The sequence below is a fragment of the Medicago sativa genome, chromosome 7, assembly GCF_051527215.1.
Source record: "Medicago sativa cultivar Bolivia chromosome 7, Bolivia_mono, whole genome shotgun sequence".
Lineage (NCBI taxonomy): Eukaryota > Viridiplantae > Streptophyta > Magnoliopsida > Fabales > Fabaceae > Medicago > Medicago sativa.
Window position 1 is genome coordinate 50,533,662 of NC_140755.1, and position 13,361 is coordinate 50,547,022.

The following is a 13,361-nucleotide window of genomic DNA, read 5'->3' on the forward strand; positions in this document are numbered from 1 at the left end:
TGTTCTCATTCAGACAGTAGAAGTGAAAAATGAGGAAAAGGTAGAGAATGCATTAGAAAGGGATGTAGAAAATTCCTGTGAATGTGTCATCTAGAATTTGAACACTGTCGTCGGATCTTTCCCTTCCAAACAATTCTTGTAGAGTGTCAAGACATGTTGGTAGTAATTTAGTCCATCCCAGATGTGTAACCCAAATGAGAACATACTTCCTATTCTAAGGAACTGAAAATACCTGAAGCACTTCATTTCTGTTTTGTACATTTTGTAGAAATATGTGTAAACAACCATGGCTTATTTACCTTTTCTCTACATGTTAAAAGGTAGAGCATAGGTATGCAAACAACAACTACGACACCTATTCTAAAAAAGAACTTCACTTGCTGTAGAATGAAAGATCATTCATCCCATAACTGTAAAAAACGACATCCCAAACCAAATGGATGATATACAAACAAAAATCAAAATAACTACAACATACTCCAATCCTGATTCAAAGACATATACAAAGTTCAAAAGAGCTGACACAAGTAACAGATTATGCTCTTCCAGCCGATAAAAAATGTTATCACAATGTGTCCATAACAAGAAGCAGAAAATTTGAAACGAAAGGGGTCAAAAAGTGCAGTTTGGCCTTAAAAAAATTGGTTACTAATTTGCACTTCTGCGAATAGGTGGATATAACAACAAATTTCCACGATATTTGTTTTTTAAATATTATTAATTTTTTTAATCTACTAACAAAATATATATATAAAAATCGAAATCCAACAAAATTTCAAAATTGTCCTTTTTAAAAGCCAATATCATGATAATTACGGATGACTATCTTTCCAATTCCACACAACAAATTTAGATATCTAACTTAGTAAAAAAAAAAAAATTAAGGGTATAATTGAGATAATGAAAATGTCCACCCAAAATCTTATATTTTCTTTATAGATAGTGCATATATATTCGACCTAGTTTGATACACTTTTTAAAGGATAAAAGGATAAAAAAAATGTACATGTACTCATACTATGTTTATTACACTTTATTGATATAAAATAAAATTGTATTCACTTCCACTTATTATCTTTTTTAAAAGGACAAAGGATAAGGAAAACTAACTGATATGTCATGGATAGTATGGATTGAGTTTGTTAAACTTTTTTTAATATTTGAATTTACTCTTGTCTATTTGTTTTGTGTAATTTGTATTGAAAATTGAGGGTGATTTAGGAAGAAGAAAAAGTCAGCCCAAAAGGGAATATATTCTTTATATATAGTATAGAATATATTATTATTATTATTATTATTATTATTATTATTATTAATATCCTTTACTAACCCCATTGAGCCCAATGTATAAATCTCTTTTGCTCCTACTAACTGACGAGTCATCTTACATTATTTTTTTTGCATATATTTCAGTCATTTAAGTTATTATTTCATCCAAATTAGAGAAGTTTTTAAACAATTGACTATGATTTATGGGACATTATGTAATATTTTCATCTTGTTAGCATATTAGTTTTGTAATTAATTATATTAATTGTATAATCTGCTATCTATTATATCCTATATATATATATATATATATATATATATATATATATATATATATATAATCCAGGTACCTATCTTCTTCCTAACTCTAATTGAATGACAATTAGAGGCTAAACTGTGGTTATGACTTAGTTTTTAACTTAGTAGTAATAAGTATTTATACGTTGTCATGATCATAATAACTTTTATTTTAAACATAAAAGAATTTAGGGACGGATCTGGTGATTCTTGTTTCAGACAAAAATCTCGTTTTTTCCCGGGGAGGGAGTTAGAGATATTTGATGTCTGTTGTTAACTTGAATTTTTGTCAGATTACTTCGTTCGATGTCTCGTTGAGAGCGTTGCTCTTCTATCCCTACGGGTTGATAGGTTTAGAGACTTTTATAAAAGTTTTTTAAGTCAAAATTTTTTGTTACTATGATCATGAGAAAGTTTTAATACTTTGTTCTACTTTGTTATTTAACTATGTCATAACACTGTTCGCCCTTTGTTTTCTTCATGGAAGAACCAGATCAAAATGATCTTACTACCAATCAAGAATTGGTTGAATTCCCAAATAATTTGGAAAAATTAAACAAATGGGTAATACCATCTGTCCCTAAAAAAGAAATTTATAATTTTGGGATGTTTGACTTTAAGTCTAGATTGGCAGTTAAGACCATTGAACAAAATGTTCGTATATCTAAAGACTCTCAGAATATTTTCTTGTTATTTAAAAAGGATTTAGAATCCTTCAAAGAGTATAAATATATACATGTTGGGTTAATACAAATTGCTATTAGACCTTTAACTCTGCTTGGTTTAAACACCAGTATAATGGCCTATGTTAGAGATGGCAGATGTAATGATTTTAAACAATCTTTAGCTGCTGTTATTGAGACCAGTTTATGTCATGGTCCAGTCTATTTTGATATAGCACCTGATTTAAGTTTATCTTTGTCTGATAAACATTTATTTGAAGCTTTACAAATGAATATTCATACTAATGGTTATGATTTTAAAGCTGGAAGTCAAATTATGACTGTTTGTTATAGGATATATTTTAAGGTTTTAAATACCCTTAATCCTAAGGCTAGACAAATAAGTCATCCTGGAACCACTACGTTGGTTAATACTAATTTGTTGACCTCTAAGGTTGCTACCAATAGGCTAATAAGGTGGGACGAATTAGAATTCCCTGACAATTGGAATCTTCCTCGTATCGTGAACCCTGAACCTATCATGAATAGAGATGTTGAACAAATTGTTCAAACTACTAATGGAGATGTTGAAATTAGATTCACTCCTCAGAGAATTTGTAAAATACCTAGAAGTATATCTTCTAGATATTCTTCCAACAATTTTTATTCTGTACCTAGTAATATTTCTAGGAAATCTTTTTCAGAAGCTTCATCATCTAGAATAAAAGATGATTCTCAAACTGTTGATCACATAAATTTAAGTGAACAAAAAATTCCTTATGGAGTTTACGAGGCTAATAGTAGTCATAATGAACGTAAAACATCTCCTACGGAATCAGATTTTTAATTTGTTTTATGGATCTTACACCAAATAATATTTGGAGAAAATTCATCAATGATGAATTTATGATGGATAAATATTCTGATTTCAGAAATTGGTTTTTTAAAAAATTTCCTGATTGGGAACGTGAAAAAATTAAGGACGATTATTATGATCACCTTAATCAAACGCAAAATTATATTAGATTCGTTGAATGGTTTATAACCTATTTTGTTAATAAAACTGATAATCAGATTTTAACTTTAAAATCTAGACCTTGGCATATTGTTGGGCAAAAAGATCCGATTAATACTCCTTTTCCTCCTGAGAAGAAAATCATGTTAGGAGAAAATGTTGAAGCCATTGCTTATTCGCACACTGTTGTTGAAAAAACTATGGGTAATACCCATGTTACTTTGCAAGAGTTAAACTCGATAATAAAAGCTCAAAATTTTTCAAATGCTTATTTGACTCGTATTGGAGATCAATTAATATCTTTAGAACAAGATATTGAATTTTTAAAATTTTTGGTTGGAAAAAATATTGACAATTAAAAAATTATTATTGACAATCTAAAGGAAAAGGATGAACCAACACCTTCAAAAGGATTTTGTGACCAAATTAATGAGTCTCCTATTATTCAACCTCCTGCTAATATTGAAGGATTCAAAATTGATGACAATTCTAATGAATTTTTGAATACTTTACAAGAAAAACTTAAGAAATTGAATCTTAATGTTATTTCTAAAGATAATGATTCTGAAGATGAGTCTAAAGAGTCTTTTGATAATAATGAGGAATTTGATAATATTGATCAACTCACCGCCATGTTTGCTAATCACAGTCTTGATGATAAGACCGATGTTAACATTAATACGGTTTATACTAAAAGAGGGGTAGATAAAATTTACTACGATAGGCCCTCACCTCAAGATTTACTTTTTGAAGAAAATGAGGATTTTGTTCAAAACTCGTATTCGGGTAGATCCATTTATGAATGGAATATTGACGGTCTAAATGATAGACAAATTGTCACTCTGACTCAAAAAATGTTGATGTACGCAACTATTTGTAAACAACAGGGAAACCCTGATAAAAATATTGCTATTTTTATAACTGTTGGTTTTGTGGGCCAACTCAGAGGTTGGTGGGATTATTACCTCAACGATGCCCAAAGAGAAGAAATTCTTTCTCATAAAAAAATTGTTAAAAATGAAGCAACTGGCACGAATACGGCCACTAATGAAGAAGACGCTGTTTACACTTTGTGTCTTTCTATAATAAACAATTTTGTTGGTACTAGAATACCTGTTGGAGAACGTATTTGTACTCTTTTACAAAACTTGAGGTGTCCTTCGCTGACACACTTTAGATGGTATAAAGATACCTTTTTATCCAGACTCTTTATGATTGAAAATCCTAATAGTAGTCATTGGAAAGCAAAATTTGTCGATGGATTACCCCATCTTTTCGCCGAAAGAATTAGGCAAACTTTGAGAAATAAAAATGATGGTGTTAATATTAATTACCCAGATCTGACGTATGGTCAAATTACGAATACCTGTATTCAAGAAGGTTTAGCTTTGTGTAATGACATAAAACTTAAGAATCAATTGAAAAAACAAAAATTAACTGAAAAACACCAATTGGGTGAATTTTGCGAACAATTTGCGTTCGATCTTGGTAAACCGTCTGTTGAGAGACAGAAAAAGAAGAAAATTAGTTCTTCTAATGATGATACTCATATTAAGAGAAGAAAACATCATAAATCTTCTAATAAGAAGAAACATAGAGAAAATTTCTCTAAAAGAAAATCTAGGGAAAATTTTCCTAGTTCTAAAAACAAAAGGAAAGCTGATCAATTTTCCAAAAACATTAATTGCCATAAGTGTGGTAAAGCTGGTCATTATGCCAACCAATGCCGGACCAAGAAACAGCTTAATGATATTGAAGATGATAATCTTCGTTCTCAACTTGAGAAAGTTTTATTTAAATATTCTGATAATGAATCAGAAGAGAATATAGAATTAATTGAAGATTCTACGTCTAATGACGATTCTAATTCTTCTGATGACAATAAAGATTGTCAATGTGGTGATGAAATAGACTATTGGAAACAAATAGTCGAAATGAATGGTCTCAATGTTCTAACTGGAGAACATGATGAAGCTTTAAAAGCTATTGATAGTATTTTAGACATTAATCTGAAAAGAAAAATGTTAGAATTTCTTATTAAAGATGGCTCTAACAAGGATAAGGGTCCTCAAATTATCGAAACACCGTACAGAATAAGTGAGGTTTTGGCCAGGTTTAGTGAAACCAACGTTAAAGAAACTCCTGTTTCTACTAACGACCTTAAAAGAGAAATTAATCTCTTAAAAAGCGAGATAGCTCAGATAAAAAGAGATAATAATATATTATCTCAAAGAGTTTTAAAATTAGAAAATTTGGATATTGAAGAAATTAAAAATAATATTTCTAAGATAGAGGAAAATAAGCCTTCTACTTCTGATAATTCTTTTCTTGCTACTATACAAAGAGTTGCTTCTCAAAAATGGTTTGTAAAAATAACTCTTGTTATTAACAAAGAATATATTCTTAAAAATGAAATAGCTTTGGTAGATAGTGGTGCAGATCTTAACTGCATACAGGAAGGAATTATTCCTACGAAATATTTTTCTAAAACCACTCAATCTCTTACCCAAGCTGGAGGAGATAAACTTCAAGTAAATTATAAACTTTCAAATACTTATATTTGTAATTAAAATATTTGTTTACCCACAAATTTTATTTTGGTTAAAAACCTTACTCATAGGATAATATTAGGAACTCCTTTTTTGCATAATATTATGCCTATTATTAATATTGATCAAAAGGGTATTACTACCAAAATCAATAATCAAGCACTACTACAAAAATGGGTTTATATTGCGCTTTTTTTTTGCTTTAGATAGCGCTTTTGAAGCGCTACTATAAATGGCGCTGGTAAAAGTAATATAGCGCTTTTTTTTCTGTATAAAGCGCTAGCTAAAGCAGGGTTTATATAGCGCTTTAGGTCAAAAAGCGCTAGCAAAGGTTCTCCTTAGATAGCCCTTTTTAAAAAAAAACGCTATCTAAGACAGGTTTAAAGACGACGTTTTTGTTTTAAAGTGCTATGTAACAATATGTTTAGATAACACTTTATAAAGGAAAAAAAGCGCTAGGAGAAGCATTTTTTTTTTTTTGTCAATTTTTTCTTCCTTTGCAGATAGCGTTTTTTATTAATTTAAAGTAAAATATGTATAAAGTCAAAAATTTAAAGGGAAATATATATAATTTTAGCACATTATAATTGGGACTATTATTTATCAAATAAAACTTAACCATATCATAAAAAATGTATGTATATATAGCATAAAAGTCAGAAATGTATAGCCTCTACGTAACATAGATATTTCTAGGAGTTACAACTAATTAGTTAACATAAAGATCAAAATCTTTTATGGTATCATGCAGTCTTCATCTATCTTCTTGGTCTTCTCAACATTTTTATCCAAAACAAGCAGGCAAATCATCATTCATTACCAAATTTCGTTCACTCTCCTTCACCTGAATATATACCAAAAAACACCATTAAGCAATAACACTATATTATATTAAAGATAAATTCAAAGTACTACTGATCATGAGTACAAATTAAAGCAAGATTATAAATTAAAACAACTACCACTTCTAGCAACTATATTTAGAAACATGAAACCCACCTTATCATAAAAATATCATATAACTTTTAGGCTGAGAATGAACTGACACCATTCTTCTTGGATTTCTCTTAGTTTATCTTTTGAGTATGTCACACACTTGAAATCATCAATGTACTGCATATATTATAACAAAAAAAAACCATGTTACTTAATAAACTTAATTATAAACAAATATTATACTTTAATATAAAAATAACATACCAGCTTTGGAATCTCGTTTAGTTTTGAAATGAGAATCTCTTTCATAAACCTCATCACAAAGTACCCGCAATCTATACCATTTTCTTGGCGAGGACACTACAAAAAATAAGATAAGTTTGTATACACTAATTTTTTAAGGTTGTTATATGTTATATTATTAAACCTGTACTCGGACCCATGATATGTTGTTAAATTTATTCTTTGATACTTGAGCGTCCCTTGCAGAGCGAAATTCCTGTACAAACAAGTAGCATTATCAAAACATGGTATTCAATTATATAAATTATATAATATCATAAAAAACATTTGTCAATAAAATTATTCTAACTTTGAATTCAGGAGTATTCCGTTTAGCTACAAAAGTCTCCCATTCCTTCGGAGATATCAGGCTTTCGTAAAGTGTTAGACGATCAGCTTCTATAAAATTTTCATCATCATCTCTAACATACTTTGTTGTTAAATAAGATCGAAAACATCTATGTAATTTTCCAGCTAGTTGAAGTACATATTTCTTCTGTGATTCATCAACATTAAGGAATAACTCTACAAAATAAAAAAATAAAAGACAAATGTATAAGTAAAAGCATTTATATGCAGTCAAACATCAACTACTATTTGATACCTGTATATCCTTGAAAACAAACTCTTTATGGGGATCCATTGATTTGTCTTTGGGGTTCCAATGATCACAAGTGATTGGAATGTGTCTACGAACATTGGCACCAACGAAACCTGCAAACGGTGCGGAGTAATTCCCACTTGGTTGATTACGTTCATTCCATAACACCTAATAATTTCATAAAACAATTGTAGGCATGTCTAGAAGAAAGAAACCACATATAATTTAATTTCAAACAAATTGTTGAACAACCTCAAATTTGACTCCTTTATCTCTTTCGCGGATGACGTTTTGCATAAGAGTTATCCCACGCGTGATCTCACGCTCAATAGAGTTGTTGCCCTCATTAATAAGGGAGTCACTTTCCTCATTGTCAGGATCATAGTCCATGTCTTCATCAGAATACTTCATTGATCTACAATAATAAATTAGAAAAAAATTACATAATACGTTCATGGTTTAATGAACATTCATAATAGAAATCCATTCATAATAGTTTTTACAATCATATAGGATTTGACAAAACTTTGTGAATTTTTTGTAGTCTTGACAATGGTATGGGCTGCACATGGTTTTATCACAACACATGAATTTTTACCAGACTGGACTTTCGTGTGAATATTTGCAGAGGGTTTAATCATATATGTTGAGTTTTTAGCAGCCTTAACAGTTGTATGTACATGTGCAGAGGGTTTGGCTAGTGTCGTTGATATTGCAAATTGGTTTATAATCTTAAAATTTACATCTTTAACAGGCAACCACAACAATCTATATCCCTTTGTAATTTTGAGATCCAATTCCACAATACCAATTATTTCAAAATAGCTCTACGTATCATTTTCTAACCCTTCAAACAATTTTTCCTCCCTTTTTTTAATAAGTGATCAACCAATCCCTAACAAATTTATGTCCATAATGAAATGCAATAGAAATACCCATAATTGATTTAAAAAATGGGAAAAAAACATAATCGATTATATAGCAGCTTCATAATTTTTTAAAAAATTGCAGAACAAGTTTAGTAAAGGAATTTTTTAAAAAATTACACAATGGTCTTCAGATCACACCACAAGTTTAGTAAAGGAATTTTTAAAAAAAATTGCAGAACAAAAACATAATTGAACTTCCCCTATCACGGGTTCGTAATCGATTATATAGCAGCTTCATAATTGAACAAAAACATAATTGATACCTTCATTCTTCAATTGGCTCTGCCAAATTCATATATCAGCTTTTCCCTTTTTCAATTGCACCGTTAAATTGCAAAAATTAAGTACAATTGCTTATCAATTTTCCAATTATTCATTGTTTTGTTCTTATGATTGTCTCAAAACATAACAACATCCTTTAAAAAAAAAATTGTGCCAATTGACACGTCTAGTGTTCACTATTGTATGCTTAAAAATTAGGAACATAATCTTGTTGGCTTTAGCTGCTACTAAACGGCATTAAAATGCAACTAACAGCAACATCACAAACACAAATTGAAAACTAGAAAAAGAGAGATACCTGAAGAAGAAATTACAGGAAAAAGAGAGAGAAAGCTAACTCCGGTGGCCGATAACGAACTCTGACGAAGTTTTCCGGCGAGTTGAGTTCAACGCTATTCGTACGTTCCGACCGGCAAGGTAGAGAGAGCGGTGAGGGAGAGAGTGACTGAAAGGGATTAAGGCTAGCGATTTTTGGAAACGTAGGAACGTGAAAAAGCTTGTGAGAACTTGAAGCCAATTTTTTTTTTTTTTTTTTTTACGATATGATTTATGGAAAAGTAGGATTCAGTGGGACCAGAAAATTTGATTTATTTTTTTAGTTTGGATTTGTTTTTTGGGAAAAAGTTTGGATTTGTTTTTTTTGAAAAGTTTGGATTTAGTTTGTTATATATATTTTTGGTTACATTTATATTTTTTTTAGTTACAGTTTGTTATATATATAATAAAAGAATTAAAAAAAGGTTTGTACCAAAAAAAAAATTAAAAAAAGGTGTGCTTTGTTACTGCAATCCATTTTTCATAAAAATTCAAAAAATATTTGAATGAAATATGCTATGCTGGGGATCGAACAGGGGACCTGTTAGTTAATGTACATTAAATCACTTTATAAAATGGCGCTTTTTTTAACCTATAATCGCTATCTTTCTCAAGCATACAGTAGCGCTTTTTTAACCTATAAGCGCTATTTAAGGTTGATTTATATATAGCGCTTTTTCATAAAAAGCGCCATATACGATTAATCATATTTTTTATTTAAATAACTATTATTTTTATTTAACCTATACTGACGCTTTCAATACAAAGCGCTATATATACATAAAATGATAGATAGCGCTTTTTCAAAAAAACGCTAGCTAAGACCTCTGTGTTTTAATTTATAGCGCTTTAGTGTTAAAAGCGCTATTTATGAGGCGCTATATTTTCCCAATTTTGTAGTAGTGAAGAAATTATTTTTGATTTTATTACTGATCCTCATACTAGGATGATTAATGAAGTTAAGGATATTCTTAATAAAAAAGAAAAACAAATATGTTTTCTGAAAGAAGAAATTAATCTTCTTAATATTGATGATCAACTTAAGAAAGTTGAGATACAAAGACAGATTAAGTCTTTAGAACTTCAATTTAAAAATGAAGTTTGTAACGATCTTCCTAATGCTTTTTGGGATAGAAAGAAACATATTGTTTCTTTACCTTATGTTGATGACTTTAATGAAAGTCAAATTCCTACCAAGGCTAGACCCGCACAAATGAATGATGATTATCAAGATTTGTGTAGAAAAGAAATTCAATCCCTCTTGGACAAGGGTTTAATTAGAAAATCTAAATCTCCTTGGAGTTGTACTGCTTTTTATGTTAATAACGCAGCAGAAAAAGAACGTGGTGTTCCTAGATTGGTTATCAATTACAAACCTCTTAATAAGGTTTTAAAATGGATTAGGTATCCTATTCCTAACAAAAAGGATTTGTTAGATAGATTAGCCAATGCGACTATCTTTTCTAAATTTGATATGAAATCTGGTTACTGGCAGATCCAAATCAAGGAGTCTGATAGATATAAAACCGCCTTTACTGTTCCGTTTGGACAGTTTGAATGGCTGGTGATGGCTTTTGGTTTAAAAAATGCGCCATCAGAATTTCAAAAAATTATGAATGACATTTTTGAGAAATACTCAGATTTTATTATTGTTTACATTGATGATGTTTTAGTCTTTTCTAAAACCATTGATCAACATGTTAAATATTTAAAAATCTTTAAAGAAGTGGTCAAAAGAATTGGGCTTGTTGTCTCTGCGCCCAAAATGAAATTATTCCAGACTAAAATTAGATTTCTGGGTCACACCATTGATAAAGGAACTATTATTCCTATTGATAGAAGAATTGAATTTGCTTCTAAGTTTCCTGATATTATTCTGGATAAAACTCAATTACAAAGATTTTTAGGTAGTCTTAATTATGTCTCAGACTACTATGAATATTTATCCAAAGATACAGCTATTCTGTATAATAGGTTAAAATCTAAACCTAAACCCTGGACAGAGGAACATACTCAAGCTGTTCAAAGGATTAAGAGTAAAGTCAAGTGTTTACCCTGTCTTTCTCTAGCTAATCCTAATTATTTCAAAATTGTTGAAACTGATGCTTCCAATTTAGGTTATGGGGGAATTCTTAAACAAGTTAACCCTACTTCTAATAAAGAGGTGCTAGTTAGATTTACTTCTGGAAAGTGGAATCCCACTCAAACCAAGTATTCTACGGTTAAGAAAGAAATGCTTTCTATTATTAAATGCATCTCTAAATTTCAGAGTGATTTACTTAATCAAAAGTTTTTGCTTAGAATTGATTGTAGTTCTGCAAAACCTATTATTGAAAAAGATGTTAAGAATCTGGTAGCAAAGCAAATCTTTGCTAATTGGCAAGCTCAATTATCTGCCTTTGATTTTGATATTCAATATATTAAAGGAGAAAATAATTCTCTTGCTGATTTTTTAACTCGTGAATTTTTGCAGGGCTATGGCGACCCCTTATATGGGGAGAGGTGGCCGTGGCCAATATGGCCGTGGTTATCAAGGGAGCAATAATATGTTGCCCCAAGTTCCAGCCGCTAGCAATGTTCCTATAATTGGGGACTGGTCAGTTGTTCATTATAACAAAGGAAGACCAAATTTTTCTAATATTAAAAAAGAGAGAGAAGAAGCATCTTCTTCTTCATCTGCAAAAGGTAAGATAATATCTTACAAACAAGCAACTCAGGAAGAATCTTCCCAAGAGTATTTTGAAAATCCTATTACAGAAACCATCATGAATACTGATGATGAAGATCTTTCTCTAAATAATAGTGATGGCTGGTCTGTTAAAGATAAATACTTGGACACCAGAGGTTACCCTGGTATGGCTGGAAAGTCCAGACCACGTCTTGAAATGCTTCTGATCGGATCTGGATCAGTTACCATTACTCATAATCATCATAATGGTAATACTAAAGATTTTATAAGTTTTTCAAAATGTCATATTAACAAAATTTTGTTACCTAAAGATTGGGGTATTAGCCCAAACCATGAAAAGGCTATTATAGATAGCCAAAACAATTCTATCAATTTTAATTATTGGGATTATATTAATGCTTTTACTCAAGCATTTTATTATCAAAATCCTAAGAACAAGCATTCTTGGTTCTTTTAAGTAAATCCCGAGATTTTTGAAAAACATATTCCAAATTGGTTTTTCTCATGGTGGCAAAAATTTGGCCCATCTTTAGAAATTCTACCTTCTGAAATACAAAATTTGTATACATCTTGGTGCAATACTAGCCCTTTAATTGAAAATGTTGCATCCAGTAAACTTATCACAGGACAATGTCCTTGTTTGTTCTTTTGTAAATTTCAAATTCCTTGGATTTGGAGATGGAATATTACCATTTCTAAGGATAGGTTTAATGCTCCTATCTTACAAAGAAATTTCTTTTATAAATTTTGGACTAATATGAGTTCAGATGATATAAAAATTATATCTGAAAAAATTACGGCTTCTATTGTATCTGATAAAGCCAAGAGTGTCAAAACTACCAACACTCAGAACTTTTCTATGAATGAAGTTAAAACTTATTTTCAGAGGAAATATCCTCAAGAAACTAATGATCAAATTAAGGTCAGAGTTCTTGATTTCATGAAGGATCAGTTTTTCTGTTCTTTCCCAGAGGATAGTATGTCTGTATCCTCTAAAGAATCTAAAGAACAAGATGAAGACGAAGAGGTTCTTCCTGGTGAATCACAACCAGACCCAATGGTGGAAGATATTTGGGACTCAATGATCGAAATAATTGCTAACAAAGGAAAGTGATTAGTTATCTTTGCAAATTAGCAATTAGCGATAATTTTGAAGAATCTTTTGGTGGACAAATGGTCCTTTTCAGCTTTTGCTTTAGTCGTAATCAACTTTAGCTTTATCTTTTTCTTTTTCTTTTTCTTTTGACAACTTTGTTAAAGTTGTTTGTATTGTTGTGATTATTGTGAAGTGACGATGGGGCCCAATGAGCACCCGGCTTCTGCAATAATGTTGTTTTGTCATTTGTAACCGGCCACCGATTGTTTAGGTCGCCTTTTACCGGTTCAAATAGTGAACCCTTTTTTCCTTTATAAGGAACTCTGGTTGTTTGGTTGAGACACGCTTTGCTTCCGCCTTGTAAGTTATTTTCCAGTTTATATAAACAAAACATTGTGAAATTCCCTGTGAATCCTTACATCTCTGCACTAAAACAACT

The 13,361-nt window shown here is 30.5% G+C and overlaps 1 protein-coding gene across 1 annotated transcript; it reads right to left on the reverse strand.

Moving 5' to 3' along the window:
• Positions 1 to 6,388: 6,388 nt before the first annotated feature.
• LOC146906507 (uncharacterized) lies at positions 6,389 to 9,294 on the reverse strand. Its single transcript, XM_085725880.1, has 7 exons — positions 9,121 to 9,294; positions 7,864 to 8,026; positions 7,615 to 7,779; positions 7,156 to 7,227; positions 6,993 to 7,088; positions 6,792 to 6,905; positions 6,389 to 6,636 (listed from the first exon to the last, which is right to left on the reverse strand). The coding sequence occupies exons 2-6, from the start codon at positions 8,020 to 8,022 to the stop codon at positions 6,807 to 6,809; spliced, it is 591 nt and encodes a 196-aa protein (XP_085582006.1). The 5' UTR covers positions 8,023 to 8,026; positions 9,121 to 9,294; the 3' UTR covers positions 6,389 to 6,636; positions 6,792 to 6,806.
• Between the last annotated feature and the right edge of the window lie 4,067 nt (positions 9,295 to 13,361).